The sequence below is a fragment of the Rana temporaria genome, chromosome 9 (assembly GCF_905171775.1).
Source record: "Rana temporaria chromosome 9, aRanTem1.1, whole genome shotgun sequence".
Classification (NCBI taxonomy): Eukaryota; Metazoa; Chordata; class Amphibia; order Anura; family Ranidae; genus Rana; species Rana temporaria.
This window is the reverse complement of record NC_053497.1, coordinates 53,695,392-53,714,373: the sequence shown is the minus strand read 5'-3', so window position 1 is coordinate 53,714,373 and position 18,982 is coordinate 53,695,392. Positions and strand designations below refer to the sequence as shown.

Sequence of the window (18,982 nt, the reverse complement as noted above, 5' to 3'; positions counted from 1 at the left end):
GTAGCGTAAATCGGGCGGGCGTAAGCGCGCATAATTCAAATTCGGCTGAGGGGGCATGTTTTATGCTAATGGAGGGTGACCTTACGTGATTGACGTATTTTACGAACGGCGCATGCGCCGTCCGCCTACATATCCCAGTGTGCATTGTGGCAAAGTACGCCGCACGGTCCTATTGGTTTAGACGTGGACGTAAATGACGTAAATCCCTATTTACGGACGACTTACGCAAACGACGTAAAATTTTCGAATTTCGACGCGGGAATGACGGCCATACTTAACATTACTATTCCAGCTATTTGATGGAATAACTTTAGGCCTGATAATGCGTTACGTAAACGGCGTATCTGTACCGCGTCGGCCGGGCGTACGTTCGTGAATAGGCGTATCTAGTGATTTACATATTCTACGCCGACCGCAATGTAAGCGCCACCTAGCGGTCAGCCTAAAAATTACACTTTAGGATACGACGGTGTAAGACACTTACGCCGCTCGTATCTGAGCCTAATTTAAGCGTATCTGGTTACCAGAATACGCTTAAATTAGCGTTGGCGCAGATTCAGACTTAGGCTGGGGTATCTACTGATACCCCAGCCTAAGTCTTTCTGAATCTAGCTAATAATCTATATATATATGTATCATTTTAAAAGACAAATAGGCTGTAAGTGTAATCATCAGTCACTTGTACATTTCCATGTTTGGTCCATATTTATCCCTATATCCATTGTTTCTCATTTCCTTCTCAGGTTAAGCAGATCCAGCTTTATATTTCCTCCACTTCTTCGATTTCTTCTGTATCCTCCTTCCCCAACTCCATAGGTCTCACCTCCAATTTTTTCTTCCCTTTGCCCTTTTTTGATCCCTTGCCCCCGCAGGTGCACCGCCGCACCCACATCACTTGGCGGATGACTTTTCTATCAAGGTGAGCGCACTGAAATGCCACTGGACGCGTTTCAGTGACGGAGGGGCTGCAGAGTCGCCCATCAGAGCAATGGCCGCAGAATCGAGGGAGTAGAGGAAGGCTTGACAGGCAGTCACGGAAACGAACATGCAAAGGTTGGGACCAGCGCAGGACGCGACTACAGGCGTTGGTGGGCTTCAGGACCTGTAGGAGAGACAAGATGCTATTTAGTACAAATTATTAGGATTTCCCAAGTCATGAGGGAGGTGCCGTGACCACACCCAAGATGTGGCCCCTGGTGTTAAATACATGAAACTCTAACTATTTATTTTACTATAAAGCCTGATCATTTCCGCAGACAAAGCGTAGGACTTTTGTCCGAAGGGCATGGGCCATGAACTTGTCTTGCATACAAACAGCAAAGAATTTCCGGCCAACAAACACGAAACTACGTGTTTTTTCAGCTCTTTTGTGCCTGATCTCCCAGATTTTGGGAACCCGGTACTAGCTGGCCGTAGGTCCCCTGGACCCCAAACTTGGCACATGTGTAGCCCCTCTCTCCCTCTACAAGTGTGCAAAGATTGTTGTCCGGGGGACCTATGGCCAGGGAGCACCGATTTTTCAAAGCCGGACACCCCTTCCATAGACTCCCATGTTAAACATCAGTCGAGGCATGGGCACAGTGAGGCATGGACACAGTGAGGCATGGGCACAGTGAGGCATGCACATGGACACAGTGAGGCATGCAGATGGACACCCTAGGCTTATACTCAAGTCAATACATTTTCCCATTTTTTTGTGGTAAAAATTTGTTGCCTCGGCTTATACTCGGGTCGGCTTATACTCGAGTATATATGGGTAATATAATTGCAATTTCAAGAATCCCAGTCCAATAAACTGGATGCTGCTTCAAAATGGGGAGCTTTTTTGGAAACCGCTAAATATAAATAATTAATAGTACTGACTCATTTCCAAAAAGCGTGAAAGAAGCCTGAAGACACAATAGAGGTTATTTACGAAAGGCAAATCCACATTGGGGTTGATTTATTAAAACTGGAGAGAGCAAAATCTGGTACAGCTCTGCATAGAAGCCAATCGGCTGATTGGCTACCATGCACAGCTGCACCAGAATTTGCCAGTTTTTTTTTCCTTGCACGTCCCCCTCAGATCTAAAGCAACTCCACTTCCAAGTGCACTTTCAGTGCAAAGTGGATTTTTCCTTTAATAAATAACCCCAATATGTCTTCATTTCAGTCTGGTGACAGCAAAGATTTCCCACAAATCTATCTGATACTGAACTACTATACCACAATATAAATCCAATGTTGGTGGGGGGAGCAAAACTCACCCCCTTTAACATAGCCTAAGGATCCCAGATAGCAAGCAATTGTGCTGCAAGTATAAAAATGACTTGCTCAGGTATTGATAGACTTTCCAGGCTCCACAAGTTTGTTGCACAATTGCAACAAGTCCGCATTGCATGACTCCAGATCAACTTTCTTTGTAAACATTCTGCTGCAAGTTCTGATTCAGTTATGTTATGCAATAGTCATCCCACCACAGGGGGCAGTGTGGCTGAATTTTCATGCTGTAGACTTGCAGAACTCTTGCTGTAGACTCACCACTGCAACTTTGCTCTTGCTAAAGACTTGTCAAGCGAATTTGCTACAAATTGGAAAAGTGTCAACTAGAACTTCAAGTGCTCTGCAAGCATACAACTTGGCAGTGGAAATGTGCAGCAAGTTAACAAGACTTACAATCCATTACTGCCATAAACTTGTGGCATAAACCCTTGCTATCTGGGATACTGTAGCACCCTGCTGTGTTTAGGTAAGGTTGCTAGGTAAATTTAGTTTGGCGGATCAGTGTAGCAGGGGTTAATTGATTATAGCGGCTCAGGTTTTCACAGGCAGCTGCTCTGCTACTTCCCACCATATTCTGGAGAGTTCTAAAACATAGTGGAAGGGAAGGCAGAGACTGCAGTCTAAATAATTATGGAGCTTCCACCAATCCCTGGAGAGGTGTGCCCAGAAGGAGGGGGAAGAACCCATAAATAGAGAAGAGTAGCAGAGGGGCAATTACAGCATCCTCGTGTGAGGCAGAGTTCCAGAGTCCAGCCTGGAGGGGGCCCCTGCTGAGAGGGCTTGCCATCCTGGGCAGAAGCCAGCAGAGGAGCCAGAGGAAGACAAGAGGTTAAGTTTAGCTGTAGGGCCTAGATGAAGAGCATCCCAGGAAAACAAGGGGTCGGGAGAGAGCTCACGGGAGTTAGAGCTGGGAAGGGTTCTAACCCTTTTCCACACTATTACACAGGATCCCATTTTGGCTGGAAGTGGGTTTTAAAGGGGTTGTAAAGGTTTTCCCTGAAAAGCTTCCGCTACCTTAGTGCAGATCTCCTTCACTTACCTCATCCTTCCATTTTGTTTTTAAATGTCCTTATTTCTTCTGAAAAATCCTCACTTCCTGTTCTTCTGTCTGTAACTCCACACAGTAATGCGAGGCTTTCTCCCTGGTGTGGAGTGTCGTGCTCGCCCCCTCCGTTGGACTACATGAGAGTCAGGACGCTCTCTACGTTGCAGATAGAGAAGGGATATGTGTGTTAGTGGGCGTCCTGACTCTCCTGTAGTCCAAGGGAGGGGCGAGCACGACACTCCACACCAGGGAGAAAGCCTTGCATTACGGTGTGGAGTTACAGACAGAAGAACAGGAAGTGAGGATTTCTCAGAAGAAATAAGGACATTTAAAAGCAAAATTGAAGGATGAGGTAAGTGAAGGAGGACTGCACTAAGGTAAAGGAAGCTATTTAGGGAAATAGACACAGTTTACCCTCTTCTCTTCTTTAAGGGTAAAAAAGTGAGTGTTATACGCCAATAAATACAGTATTTTTGAGTGAATGGGAACCTCTCCATGTATGAGGATAACCTCTGTGTGTGCGGGGAGGCTACAGGATCTCCTTCTTCAAGGAGGCACAATGAAGAGCCTGTCCACGTAGAGGAACAATGTTTAGAGGCCCACAGGCCCCTACAGAAGACTTTTTGGGTCCAGAAATCTGTCTACACTCTACAACATTTCCACCATCCACTTCTCACCGTGTAATTGGCTCTGCTATATTGTCCCTTGCAGGGTCTGATCATACACAGCCTTCGCTCAGCCTTTGGAACACAGGTCTCTTCTTCATACGTTATACGTATGGAGTTCCCAAATCCACATGTTTTTGAACAGGGGGTCCACTCAGTGGCAGGTTTACAGGTAGGTGAGTCCAACACTGGTGCAGAATCTTCTTCTTGATCTGTGGACACAAAACAAGGACATGGAGCTACATAGGACGAACACCAATGAGCAGAGTGCAATACACCATAGTGATCCCTGAAAATTCAACCTTTTTTAAATTGGCCACAGCAGTGGCGGTCAGCCCCTCCACATCTTAGTGCTCCACTGAGAGGAGCAGAGTGGAGAGCTGCTGATTGACAGTCAGCAGCTCTCTACTCGGGGAGCTGTGAGAACCAAGCCATTGGTCTCTCGGTTCTCAGTGAAGAGGCGCCAGGGGACAGATGCAGCTTCGGACCGATGCTGCATTCACCTAGGTAAGTATGATGGAGGAAAAATCCCCAAACCCATACTTCTCTTTTAACCACTTGCTTACTGGGCACATATACCCCCTTCCTGACCAGAGGACTTTTTTCGATTCGGCACTGCGTCCCTTAAACTGACAATTGCGCGGTCGTGCGACGTGGCTTCCAAACAAAATTGACGTCCTTTTTTCCCCACAAACAGAGCTTTCTTTTGGTGGTATTTGATCACCTCTGCGGTTTTTATTTTTTGTGCTATAAACAAAAATAGAGCGAAAATTTTGAAAAAAAAAATAATATTTTTTACTTGTTGCTATATAAAATAGCTCAATTTTTTTTTCTCGGTCTACGCCGATACGTATTCTACATATTTTTGGTAAAAAAATAAATAAAAAAAAATCGCAATAAGCGACTGGTTTGCGCAAAAGTTATAGCGCCTATAAAATAGGGGTCAGAATTATTATTATTTATTTTTTTTTACTTGTAATGGCGGCGATCTGCCGACCGTCTCATAGAAGTTTAACTACTACAGGGCAGCCACGCTGCGCAGGATCACGTATATATACATGATTCTGCACTTCTGTGTTTTGGGCGTGAGTGTGCGCCACCAGCGGCTAGCTTCCACTGTGAATCTACACCTGATGTCCGCCGGCTCCCTCTGATCGTTCTGTACACATGTAAAGAAGGCAGATTGCCATTCTGTCAGTACAGAAGGCATAGATCCTGTGTTACTGTAAAGTAGGAACACCGATTCCGTGGCTTGCTATAGGGGCAGACACAAAAGAGGAGGAGACAAGATCTGGGGCAACCTAGAAGAGGCGGTTTGGGGCCGCTCTGTGCAATACTATTGTACAGAGCAGGTAAGTATAATCCGGTTTATTATTTTAATATTTTAAAAAAATGCACTTTACAATTGCTTTTTTTTGTGCCTATGCAGTACCTTCAAAACGTTATTTTTTTCTAATAATTTTTTCTAATAATTTTTTCTAATAATTTTTTTTTTTAATACTCCCATCATGGTATGGACCTATTACCTTAATGGGTGTGTTTGGCAAGCAGCACTATCTGTCATGTACAACATGCCAAGTTAAATTTGCTTCACCACAAAGCTGTTTTTAGAGCCCTTTGCCACCTGTGTGTACTTGGATTTAAAGCGTCAGGGTGCAATTCAGATAACTAGTGGTCAGGGTCAGGTTTCATTCTGTTGCAGGGCTACTTAAGAGCAGCTATGGGTGAAATGTATGAAACAAGCTGAAATCTTGTAGTAGATCTATTTCAGGTCTCACTGCTACTGTGTAGTATTTCCTTACTGTTCAGCAGAATTGATAATCACCCCCCAACATGTTTTGTGAAATGATTCTTTAAGCAGAATGTAATCCTGGGTAAATGTCAGTTTTACATTGCGGTTAACCAGGACATCTGCTTTTGGAAGAGTTGTTTGCACACCATTCCCAGGACTCCTCACCTGAGGTCTCCCTATCAGTACTTTGTACTGTAAATAATCCTCGGAACCTGTTATTTAATCAGTATGTCTGAGTTATCTTGTATTATCTCTGAGTACTGCGTCTGCAGCACAATCTTATCATTGCGATTATTTCTTCTGTATTCTATATACAGAGGTTTAATATACAGTATATATATATATATATATATATATATATATATACACAGTATCTCACAAAAGTGAGTACACCCCTCACGCTTGTAAATAGTTTATTATATCTTTTCATGTGACAACACTGAAGAAATGACACTTTGCTGCAATATAGTGAGTGTACAGCTTGTATAACAGTGTAAATTTGCTGTCCCCTCAAAATAACTTACACAGCCATTAATGTCTAAACCGCGGGCAACAAAAATGAGTATACCCCTAAGTGAAAATGTCCAAATTGGGCCCAAAGTGTCAATATTTTGTGCGGCCACCATTATTTTCTAACACTGCCTTAACCCTCTTGGGCATGGAGTTCACTAGAGCTTCACAGGTTGCCACTGGAGTCCTCTTCCACTCCTCCATGACAACATCGCAAAGCTGGTGGATGTTAGAGACCTTGCGCTCCTCCACCTTCCATTTGAGGATGACCCACAGTTGCTCAATAGGGTTTAGGTCTGGAGACATGTTTGGCCAGTCCATCACCTTTACCCTCAGCTTCTTTAGCAAGGCAGTGGTCGTCTTGGAGTTGTGTTTGGGGTCGTTATCATGTTGGAATACTGCCATGCGGCCCAGTCTCCGAAGGGAGGGGATCATGCTCAGCTTCAGTCACAGTACATGCTGGCATTCATTCCCTAAATGAACTGTAGCTCCCCAGTGCCAGCAGCACTCATGCAGCTCCAGACCATGACACTCCCACCACCATGCTTGATTGTAGGCAAGACACACTTGTCTTTGTACTCCTCACCTGGTTGCCGCCACACACGACACCATCTGAACCAAATAAGTTTATCTTGGTCTCATCAGACCACAGGACATGGTTTCAGAAATCCATGTCCTCATGCTGTGTACACACGATTGGACATTCCGACATCAAAACCGTAGATTTTTTTTCCGTTTATGTTCGCTCAAACTTGCCTTGCATACACACAAATGTTGTCGGAAATTGCGAACATCAAGAACGCGGTGACATACAACACTACGACGAGCCGAGAAAAATTAAGTTCAATGATTCTGAGCATGCTTTGAATTGATTCCGGGCATACGTAGAATTTTTATGCGTTGAATTGTGTACAGGCGGTCGGAATTTCCGTCAACAACTTTTGTTGTCTGAAAAATGGGGACCAGCTCTCAAATTTTTGTTGTCGGAAATTCCGAGAGCAAATGTCCAAAATGTGAGGGGTGTATTCACTTTTGTGAGATAGTATATATCTGTCTATCTATCTCTATATATATATCTATACGAACGTTTTGGGCCATTCGCGCCAAATTCGAGTGGCGTGTCTCGGCCCATAATTCACTGCGGCATTGCAGTGTATTGCTGGCTGATGATTGGCCAAGCATGCACTATGACCCGCATGCTTGGCCAATCACAGCGCGCAAAAAACGGTGAGCCATTATTGGCCAAAGCCAGGGTGGCTTTGGCAAATTATGGCTCAGTGGGTTTAGTACACGCCCCACACTACATAATGCTGCCTGGAAGTAGTGTGGCCTTGTGTAGTGTGTTGGTGGTTTACAGAGAAAGAAAGAGAGAGACAAAGTCATTTTTTTGGAGTTAGATAGAGCAGGCAGGCAGGCTAGTCAGTTAGAGTTACAGTGTGTAGAGGATATATATGCATCCCAGGTGTTGTATATATATTTATACACTGTATTGAGTTTAGATAGATCCGCTCTTCCTAATATACTGGCAGGCATGTGATTGTGCTAGCTGCAGTATTTTCACGTGGTGTACTGTCTGTGTCCTCTGCACAGTCCGCACCTAAAGCTACGTCAATAGATTTGCTGGTGTTTTTCATATTAATTCCTAAAGGCAGTAGAGCTGCACGATTCTGGGAAAAATGAGAATCACGAAGAATCTTAGAATAAAGATCATGATTCTCTCACGATTCTCAAAAAAAATGCATGGTGCTTTTGTTAGCATACATTTTTGTGATTTTTTTATTTACACACACACACACACACACATATATATATATATATATATATATAATTTATTTATTTATATATATATATATATATATATATATATATATATATATATATAATAATTTTTATTGTTCAAAGTCCAAAATATACAGCCAGCTGGGTCCGGCGTCCGTCTGCGGCTTTGGGTGTCCTCTTCGTCGGGTCCGGCGTCCTTCTGCAGCGTCCTCGCGTCCTCCACGCTCGTTTCCCGCGCCAAGTTTGAATACTGTGCCGACATATACAGAGCGCAGTACACTCGTGTATTGTCGGACAGGCTTGGCAACTCTCGCACTGACGTCCTGTACGTCCAGGACGTGAGCACGGAAGGAGCCGAGACTGCCCAACTATACCCGAGTGTACTGCACTCGGTATATGTCGGCGCAGTATTCAAACTCGGCGCGGGAAAGCGGGTATCGGCGTATACCGCGCACCCACGATTTTGCCTTGATTTTCAGGGCAAAAAAGTGCGCGGTATACGCCGATAAATACGGTAAATAATTTTTGTCCTGCCTCTGTTCTGACTGGGTCCCCCTATCCTGTGCCGCCATTTTGAAAATGTCTGTGATACTGTGCATGAGTGAATTGGAGATCATGACGTCATGCACTTGATCTTGCCCATGCGCTGTACTACACTACTTCCATCTCATGAGAAAAAAAACCTCACAAGACCCCAAAGAGAAGCTTTTCTTCCCAGCAAGTGAATATATTTTTGTACGTATTAGCAAAATGAAGAGCATGATGTCATGCACTTCATTTTTCACAAAAAAATGGCATTTACAGTAAAGCTCAGGTTACACGCACAGCTGATCAGGTCAGAAGAGTAACTAGGCCCCACTGCTCATCACTATATGGCTTTGTATACAGTTTCAATTTAGAACGCCTTGTTTTAAATGTTTACTTGTAAAATAAAGTTTTTATATACATAGTAAAATGTGTATATATATATATAATGCACCAATTGGCCCAAATCTTTTATAGTGCCCAATTAAAAAGCCAAGACATTCTGAGCAGAGATAGGTGAGCCATTATTAACAAAGGGTTGCTTGTGATCAATGTGCATGATCAAGAATACAGTTTTAGTGATTATACAGCAAATTCTGGCATTGCCCTTATAAATCATAAGCAGGACAACATAAACTGTTTCTGGTAAAAACTGCTATTCACCAACCTTTGCACACTCCTTGTTTTTTCGTAGGGTCCAGTTGATAATCACAGGTCAGGTTTTTCATGTTGTCACAGGGTCTGAATCCATCGCACTCAGCATCAATATCCTGGACGCACACATTGCATGCGCAGCCGCAAGTGTCCTGGGTTGTTCCAAGAGGGCAGGTGGGGTCTTCAGGGCATTCGCAAACTTGAGGACATTCCTAATGAATGAAGAAAAAGGAAAGACTTTAGTCTTCAGTACACCTGATTTTTGGAATTTTCGATGGAAAAACTCAGATGGGGCACACACGCGGTTGGAATATCCGATGAAAAAATTCCGTCTGAGTTTTCCGATCGTGTGTACAAGGCTTTAGAGTGAGATTCAGTTATTCCCATGGAATTTTTATTTTATTTTGAGACTATTACATGTATATAATATATTATATGTCACTGACATTTTTCTGGACTGTCTTTTTCTCTTAAAGTGGATGTAAACCCAATTTTTTTATTTTATTTTTTTGCTGTCACAATGTAGAGTAAAAGATTTCCTATAATCTGTGCCCAGTCTTGCCACTCAGAGTTATTCCAGCTCTGAGCAATCCTTTTTTATTGTTCAGTGAGATAAAACTGCCTTACAGAGAAAAATCTAAGTCCGTTCCGCCCACTTGCTGTGAATGACAGGTTATTTACATATCTCATGCACTAGCTTGGAGACTGGCATTATTTTTTAATTCCCACCCCCACTCCTTTTCTGAAGTCATGTGGTTACTTTTCTGGATTTTGACTGGATGTTAGTGAGCATAGCAGAATTCAGTGTAAGGGGAGTGTATAAGTGGGCGGGGCAGTCTACTGACATCACGACTCCACCCACCGAGCTCCAGACAACAGATCCCCCCCCCCAGAATCTGCAGTTTTTCAGTTCTTATAACAGACAGAGGGGAGACATTTGACAGGTGAGGATACATGCAGGAGGCATGTATATCCTTATAGATCAGCACTATGGCAGTAGTTTAGAAGGGATGAGAGTGGGTTTACATCCACTTTAAGTAAGGAGTTTATTTAAATAAATTGATTTCTATTACCCTCTGTATTGGAGAAAATAATAACCAGGACAAAGGCTGCTTTCACACAACCTTTTTAATCGGGTCTACCAGCAAGTTTCTCAGGAGGACCTTATCGGAAGATCCGTTCACCCCTAGGGACTGGGGATTGTAAACGGACTTGTGTCCATCTACACCCACCTACCTTTGATCCGTTCCAGTCTGACTAAGCACCAACACATGGTGTGAAACGTGTCAGTTGTACATCCCTGCTTTTGCTAAATATGGATTGACTGTATTGGATTTTTATCTGCAATAAAGATGCCTTATCAGTGTGCGGCCGTCCAGGATTGTTTCTTTGCTCTTCACCCCTAGGGACTGTTGATTGTAAATGCCTGATCCGTTCAGGTCTGCTAAAAACAAATGGAAGGGGACCTGTTCTCCTCTTTTTAGGCGATTTGGAGGGTAGTCGGGTGTAAACAGACAGTGTCTGATTACACCTGATTGCCCATAGAGCAGAGCGGGCTCTGTCCTTGTCTGCTCTGCATAAACTGAGCGGACACGGACCTGTCATCTGGCCACTAGGGATGAGCTTCTTATTCGATTCGAACGTTCGATCGTTCGTCGAATTACAAATGTTTTGGGCCGTTCGCGCCAAATTCTAGTGGCGTGTCTCACACTACATAATGCTGCCTGGAAGTCGGCCTTGTGTAGTGTGTTGGTGGTTTACAGAGAAAGAAAGAGAGAGACAAAGTCATTTTTTGGAGTTAGATAGAGCAGGCAGGCAGGCTAGTCAGTTAGAGTTACAGTGTGTAGAGGATATATATGCATCCCAGGTGTTGTATATATATTTATACACTGTATTGAGTTTAGATAGATCCGCTCTTCCTAATATACTGGCAGGCATGTGATTGTGCTAGCTGCAGTATTTTCACGTGGTGTACTGTCTGTGTCCTCTGCACAGTCCGCACCTAAAGCTACGTCAATAGATTTGCTGGTGTTTCTCATATTAATTCCTAAAGGCAGTAGAGCTGCATGATTCTGGGAAAAATGAGAATCACGAAGAATCTTAGAATGAAGATCATGATTTGAAAAAATGCATGGTGCTTTTGTTAGCATGCATTTTTGTGATTTTTTTATTTACACACACATTATATATATATATATGTGTGTGTGTGTAAATAAAAAAATATCACAAAAATAAAAATGCATGCTAATTAAAGCACCATACATTTTGGTGCAGCGGCATTAAAAAATGAAATAAAAAAAAAGGCCCATGCACTTTGGTGCTATTGAGGGGTGGCAGGCAGTTCATTCTCAAATTAACCACTTTCCCACCGCGCCATAGCGAAAATACTGCTATAGCGCGGTGGAGTTATTCTGGGAGGACGTCCCTGATCCCGGAATCATCTGTGAGCGCCGGGTCTAGAAGACCCGGCGCATCACAGATCGCGGTAAATTGCCGCTGATAGCGGCCGTTTACCACGTGATCTTTCCGTCAAATGACGGAGCGATCACTTGTAAACAAACCGGTGTCATGTAATGACGCCGGTTCCTCCCTCTCCTCTCTGTACCGATCGGTACAGTGTGAGAGGAGGGGGGGGGGGGAGCGGGTGTCAGCAGCAGCACTGTGGGCTGGATCTGTGACTATTGCAGTCACAGATCCAGCCATCCCTCCCTGCGCAAAACTCCCCCACACTCTGCAATACCCCCCACACTCTGCAATACCCCCCCACACTCTGCAATACCCCCCCACACTCTGCAATACCCCCCCACACACACTCTGCAATACCCCCCACACTCTGCAATACCCCCCCACACTCTGCAATACCCCCCACACTCTTCAATACCCCCCACACTCTGCAATACCCCCACACTCTGCAATACCCCCCATACTCTGCAATACCCCCCATACTGTGCAATACCCCCCATACTGTGCAATACCCCCCATACTCTGCAATACCCCCCATACTCTGCAATACCCCCCATATTGTGCAATACCCCCCATACTCCGCAATACCCTCAATACTCCACAATACCCCAATACTCCACAATACCACAATACTCCAATACCTTGCAATACGTCGCCTATGGGGATTTTTAAGTAGCGAAGTTTGGCGCAATTCCACGAGCGTGTGCAATTTTGAAGGGTGACCTGTTAGGTATCTATTTACTCAGAGTAACTTCATCTTTCATAGTATGCAAAAACATTGGGCTAACTTTACTGTTTTTTTTATTTTTATTTTAAGCACAAAAACGTTTTTTTTTAAAAACACGCGTTCAAAAAATTGCTGCAAAAATACCGCGCAAGATAAAAATTTGCAACAACCGCCATTGTATTCTCTAGGGCCTTTGAAAAAAAAAAAGCATATATAATGTTTGGGGGTTCTATGTAATTTTTTAGCAAATAAATGATGATTTTTACATGTAGGAGAGAAATGTCAGAATTGGCCTGGGTGCTCCAGAACGCCTGATGGCGCTCCCTGCATGTTGGGCCTCTCTATGTGGCCACGCTGTGTAAACGTCTCACATGTGTGGTATCGCCATACTCAGGAGGAATAGCAGAATGTGTTTTGGGGTGTAATTTGTAGTATGCATATGCTGTGTGTGAGAAATAACCCGCTAATATGACAGAAGCTAGATTTTTTTTTTTTTTTTACAGAATTTTCAGTCTTTTTTCTTTTATAGCGCAAAAAATAAAAACCGCAGAGGTGATCAAATACCACCAAAAGAAAGCTCTATTTGTGTGAAAAAAAGGAAAGAAAATTCAGACGGGTACAATGTTGTATGACTGAGTAATTGTCATTCAAATTGTGAGAGCACCGAAAGCTGAAAATTGGTCTGGTTAGGAAGGGGGTTTAAGTGCCCAGTGGTCAAGAGGTTAATAGGCTGTTCTGCAGCAAGGCACATACTCTGATGCATCGCATAGATGTGAAGTTGAACCTTTAAAACACAGTCAGGAAGCCGAGGGGCATCAAAAACCACAGCAGTGATAGCAGCATGGCTGTTTTGTACAATGTCACTACAGTACCCTACCTCACTGCGCACTCACTGCTCTATGTTTTCCAAAAAGCTTAAAAAATAGATTTTTTTGGCTGGAGCTACACTTTAAAAAGTACCAGTTCAAAAATACAAACAGATTCTACTTAACAACAAACCTACAGTCCCTGTCTTGTTTGCACCGCCTGTATACTGCTGTTCAAAATATATAGGGCCAAAGGCTTGTAATTAGGGTTGTCCAGATACCGATACCAGTATCGGTATCGGGACCGATACCGAGTATTTGCAGGAGTACTCGTACTCGCGCAAATACCCCCGATACCTAAATAGAATACTTTCCCCCCCCTTTCCCCCCCCGCCTCTGCAGCCGCATCAAGGGACATGGCTAGAGGGACATTGCTGCATATGTGAGGGACATGGCTAGAGGGACATGGCTGCATATGTGGGGGACATGGCTGCATATGGGGGGGACATGGCTGCATTTGGGGACACATTTAAAAAAAGTATCGGTATTCGGTATCGGCGACTACTTGAAAAAAAGTATCGGTACTTGTACTCGGTCCTAAAAAAGTGGTATCGGGACAACCCTACTTGTAATGACCTGGGGGGAGGGGGGGGGCGGGGAAACCCATGCTATTTTTCTCAATGATTTTCATCCATATTGCAGGGACCAGACATTACATTAAAGCCGCAAGCAGTTTTAAATTACTTTTTTCTTATAGTAACACCCAGTAGGTACGATATTTAAAGGAATTAAAAAAAAAAAAAATGCACTTTAAGCATCATTAAAATCACTGCTCCAGAAAAAACGACAGTTTTTTAAAACTTTTTTTTCCATTGATACATGTTCCCTGGGGCAAGACCCAGGTCCCCAAACCTGTTTTACGACAATAACTTGCATATTGGCCTTTAAAATTAGCACTTTTGAATTCGAACGTTCGAGTCCTATAGACTTCAATGGGGTTCTAAAAGTTTGCGCGAACGTTCGGTCCGTTCATACCAGCCAGTCATATTTCAGCTTTTAGCAGTCAGAACAATGAAAGATGATTTCTGATTGGCCACAATGGATTGCTGCATTTTCCAAATCGCTCTTCGCCTTATTAAAGGAAACCTGTGCTGGAAGAAATATGGGGACTGCCATTGTTGACCTCAACCTTTAAAAAGCAATTTTCTTGGCTGTTTCTGGCTTTAATACTTTGGGTGTCACTGGCCTAGAAAGAGGATTCATGTCAGGAAAGTCAGATTCCCTAATCTTCACACTTGCTCTGGCATACCTCCCAACTTTTTGAGATGGAAATGAGGGACATATATCCGCAAAAGCATGCAGGCATAGGACACACCCATTGCCACGCCCCCTTAAAGGAGAATTGTACAAAAAAAACAGATTGGCTAAACCCACAAGGGCTTTTTTTTTACCACTACTATTCCTTTATATTGTTTTTTTAAATTTACAAATGCAGCAATTTACAATTTGAATGAAAGGTTTAGCACTAGAAAACACTATTTGATAGATAAAAAGTGCATTTTATATACATCTATATAGATCAGACCAAAACGAGGGACAAATGAGGAGGAAAGAGGGACAGAGGGACATTGCTCCAAATCAGGGACAGTCCCTCGAAATCAGGGACAGTTGGGAGCTATGACTCTGGGTTAGTGAAATACTAAAGCCATTGGAACAGCATGACAGCCAGGGAACAAGTATTTTCAGAAGAGGTTAGTAATGGTACTCTGAATACTTCCACGCTACATCCTACCTCTCTATAATTCTCAAAATGAATATTACAGATAAAACAAAGAATTGTGACCAAGTCTTACCGGCCTCTCTGCCCATGTCAGTGTCACAGACAATATAATAAAGCAGATTGCAGCGTACAGTCCCATTGCCAGGGATGACCCCAGGAGTCCTTAGGTTGCCCTAGAAGACTGCCCTCCATATATAATCTAAGAAGACATAATCCTATTGGACGAAGTGTTCTGTGAGTCAGAGCACAAAGGCCAACAAGTGGTGTCATTGATGAACTTTAAAATTCCATGAATACATATATATAGAATGTCTGCAGGGTGTGATAACACTGCGGTGAGGTAGGGAAGTGGTGACATTATCTTTTTTTTGGAATTGAAGATGACGTTTTAATTTTTTTTTACAACCCTGCAATGCCCATTAAAAAACATATCCAAACGCAAAAACGAAAATATAACATGCTGCAGCTTACTGGTCTTTAGATGTGGTGGCTGCTTTAGTTATCTTTTTTTCAGACTTACCCCCCCTTTATTCTCACCTGGTGATTCTGCCAATAACACACTTCCTGTATTTGATAGTGTGGGGTGCCATGAGAGTATTTAATATTACTGTTCATTGTTTAAAGTTTTTATTTTGATAAGTATTCCCATAGGAAATTTTATAGAAAAATGTACTTTATAGGCACGTATATAATTTGTGATGTAATACACATGGGGGTTACTTTTTTTTTTAATCAGAAAAGTGTTTATTTATTTTTTCTTTTGAAAAAGGAATACAGTGGCAATACAGAATACCAGGAATGTACAGCATTAATTGGCGGCAAAAAGGAAACAAGGCCATTCAGGGTACAGAATTAGTAAAACATATAACCAAGAAACAGTACATATTCTCAGTGGCAGTACTAAAGCAATTCCTCCAAACTCCTGGCACACTGCTTTTAAGCACATTGAGCACAAAAGAAGTATAAGGCGATAAATGATAATAAAAATAAAAAAAAAAGTAAAAAGAACAGGGAAAAAATAAAAAATAAAAACAAAAACAATAAGGGGTGGGGAAACCACCCCAGCCTGTTGCCAAAGGTATCACATATGTTAGACCATACATCCCATGAACTCCTCGACCATTAGTATAGAGAGATGATCCCATCCCTCCATTGCGCACATCCCAGTCCTCAACCAAGTAATAATCTGTCAAGTACCAGTTGTGGAGGGGCCACTTCCGGGGAACTCAGCCACCCTTGCCATATGTTGTAAAATTTTTGTGGCGCCTTTCTGTGCAGGTACGTGTTCTTCTCCCTTATAAGGATCCTATTGACCTCCTGTATCCACTGTCGGCTCGACGGAACTCGGGCAGACAACCAATATCTCGCTATAAGCTTCCGTGCCAAATACAGTAGTCTAAGCAAGGCAGTGTACACAGGAGGCAGGAACAGGTCCTCATCCACGCCACCCAGCAAGCACACCAGTGGGCCTACCGGCTGCTGGACCTGATAGACAGAATTAATGATCTTAACCACAGCGTTCCAGTATCTCACCAACTTGGGGCACCTCCACAGCATGTGGATGAGGTCTCCCGGGTGTGCCTGACATTTGGGACATATGGGTGTATCACGCCTACCCCATCGGTGCAATTGAACTGGGGTCCGATATACCCTGTGAAGAATAAATAAATGCGACAGTCTTTGGGCTGCCGAGACTGAAACCAAGGGCCCTGTACTCAGTATTTGCTCCCATTGCTCCCCATCTATCGGACCTATATCACTCTCCCATTTCCCTCTGCAGGGAAGAACATCAGGGGCTTGTAAGGGTGCTAGTAGTTGTAGGTACTTCCTGGAAATAAACCCCTTTTTCTCAGTTTCCTCAAAGACTGAGCCTAAGAAGCGAGATTCCTCCTGTCGCAACGTGGAACAATGACCCTGGGATCTAATCGCGTGAGCTAGCCTAAGATATTGATATTGTGACCCGACCAATAAAGGGAATTCCTCCTTCAGCCGTTCAAACGATTTCAGGGCCGCCTCATCGAAAATTTGACTTAAGAATTGAATGCCTGCTGCCTCCCACCTGGAGCAATCCTGAATTTTAACTAACTCGGTATAAAATCTATTCCGCCAAATGGGCGTACTAGGCAAGAAACCCATGATCCCCATCCTCCTCCTAACCGCATTCCACAGTTTTTTTAAGAGACAAATCGTAGGGCTATTGTCCGGAACCCCAGGGAAACCCATCTCCATATGAGACATTGCAGAGTACGAGGTGGTGGGGTCAATGAGCAGGGCCCTAGAAGGGTCCGTCACTGTTGGCTGGTTCCAACCTGCAAAGTGCTGTAATTGGGCTGCGTAGAAATACGTCTGAGCATGGGGAACAGCCATTCCCCCCTGATCCTTAAGGTATTGTAAAGTGGAGAGTTTTATTCTGGCCACCCGATTATTCCAAATAAGGGACCGGAATTGGGAGTCTATGCGTTGAAACCAGCATTTCGGGATCCACACCGGGGCATTATGCAAGATATACAGCAACTGAGGGGCCCAGACCATTTTAATTAGGTTTACTCTCCCCGTTACTGTCAGAGGCAATTTACACCAGGCAGAGCATTTAGTTTTAAATTTACTTAGTAAAGGCTTTAGATTTAGGGACACATAATCTGTTGGATCTTTAGTAACTACAATTCCCAGATATTTAAAGGATTCTACCATTTGTATTCTGGACGCTATCCCAGGCAGTTCCGAAGGAGGATCATCGAGTGGAAGGAGAACCGACTTATGCCAGTTAATGGCAAAGCCAGACAGTTCTCCAAATCTCTCAATGAGTTGCATCGCAGCTAGCAGGGACCCCTCCGTGTCCCCCAAATACAGCAGTGCGTCGTCCGCATACAGGGACAGTCTGGTCTCTCCATGCCTACGTCGAAACCCCACTATGTCAGGGGACGTGCGTATTATAGCGGCCAAGGGTTCCAATGCTAGGGCAAAAAGCAGGGGCGACAAAGGGCACCCCTGCCTGGTGCCCCGAAACAAAGGAAAGACCTCCGACATCTCGTCATTAATCCTGATTCTCGCTGACGGGGCTGCGTACAGAAGTTTTATCCACTTGATAAAGTCCTCCCCCAGGCCAAATATAGTCAACACTGACCAGAGATACCTCCACTCAACGCTGTCGAAAGCTTTGGCAGCGTCAAGCGAGAGAATCGCTCTATGTCCCGGGTTCTCCACTGGCAGCTGCAGATTCAGGGAGAGCCTCCTGATGTTCAGTGCCGTGGAGCGGGCGGGGATAAAGCCAGACTGGTCCACATGGACCAGCCTGGCTATAACCGTGGAAAGTCTCTTTGCCAGAACCCGTGCTAGGATTTTAACATCTGAATTTAATAACGATATAGGCCTGTAAGAGTCAGGCTGCAAAGGGTCCTTACCTGGCTTAGGAAGTACCACCACCACAGCTTCACCCATAGAGGCTGGTAGTCTACCCTTCTCAAAGGAGTCATTAAGTACCTCCAACAGCCCTGGCAAAAGCGTTCCTCCATACCTTTTATAAGTTTCTATGGGCAACCCATCTGCACCTGGTGCTTTACTATTTGCCATTTGCGACACAGCCAGCGATAGTTCCTCTAATTTAAGTGGAGCGTTCAACGTCAATACCTCCTGGGCCGTGGCCTTAGGTAAGGCACATTGGCCCAGAAAGCTGGAGATCGCTTCCTCGGTGGGATCCACCTTGGATGTATACACCTCTTTGAAGAATTCCGTAAATACCGAAGCAACATGAGCCTGATCACCGACTGTGTCACCAAGCGGCGTTTGAAAGGGTGCTATGTGTGTCTTACCCTGCTGTGCTCTCGCGATCACTGCCAGGAGGTGCCCTGTATTTTCCCCTTCATTAAAATAAGTTTGTTGAATAAAAAAACGTTTATTTTCGGCTGCATTCAACGTGACTTGTTGACATAACGTTTGAGCCTCCAGCCACTTCCTTTCCGTAACATCTGTGGGGT

General features: G+C 43.9%; 1 protein-coding gene across 1 annotated transcript; it reads right to left on the bottom strand.

Annotated features, from left to right (window-relative positions):
• Positions 1-564: 564 nt before the first annotated feature.
• LOC120913521 (CCN family member 3-like) lies at positions 565-15,187 on the bottom strand. Its single transcript, XM_040323500.1, has 4 exons — positions 15,082-15,187; positions 9,246-9,444; positions 3,985-4,184; positions 565-1,102 (listed from the first exon to the last, which is right to left on the bottom strand). Exons 1-4 carry the CDS (start codon positions 15,145-15,147, stop codon positions 761-763), a joined length of 807 nt encoding a protein of 268 aa, XP_040179434.1. The 5' UTR covers positions 15,148-15,187; the 3' UTR covers positions 565-760.
• Between the last annotated feature and the right edge of the window lie 3,795 nt (positions 15,188-18,982).

Coding starts and splice junctions, on each gene's coding strand:
- LOC120913521 (XM_040323500.1), bottom strand. CDS start 15,147: ATGGGACTGTACGCTGCAATCTGCTTTATTATATTGTCTGTGACACTG. Junction 9,445..15,081: donor TGACATGGGCAGAGAGGCCG/GTAAGACTTGGT, acceptor TTCATTCATTAG/GAATGTCCTCAAGTTTGCGA. Junction 4,185..9,245: donor AAAACAAGGAGTGTGCAAAG/GTTGGTGAATAG, acceptor TTGTGTCCACAG/ATCAAGAAGAAGATTCTGCA.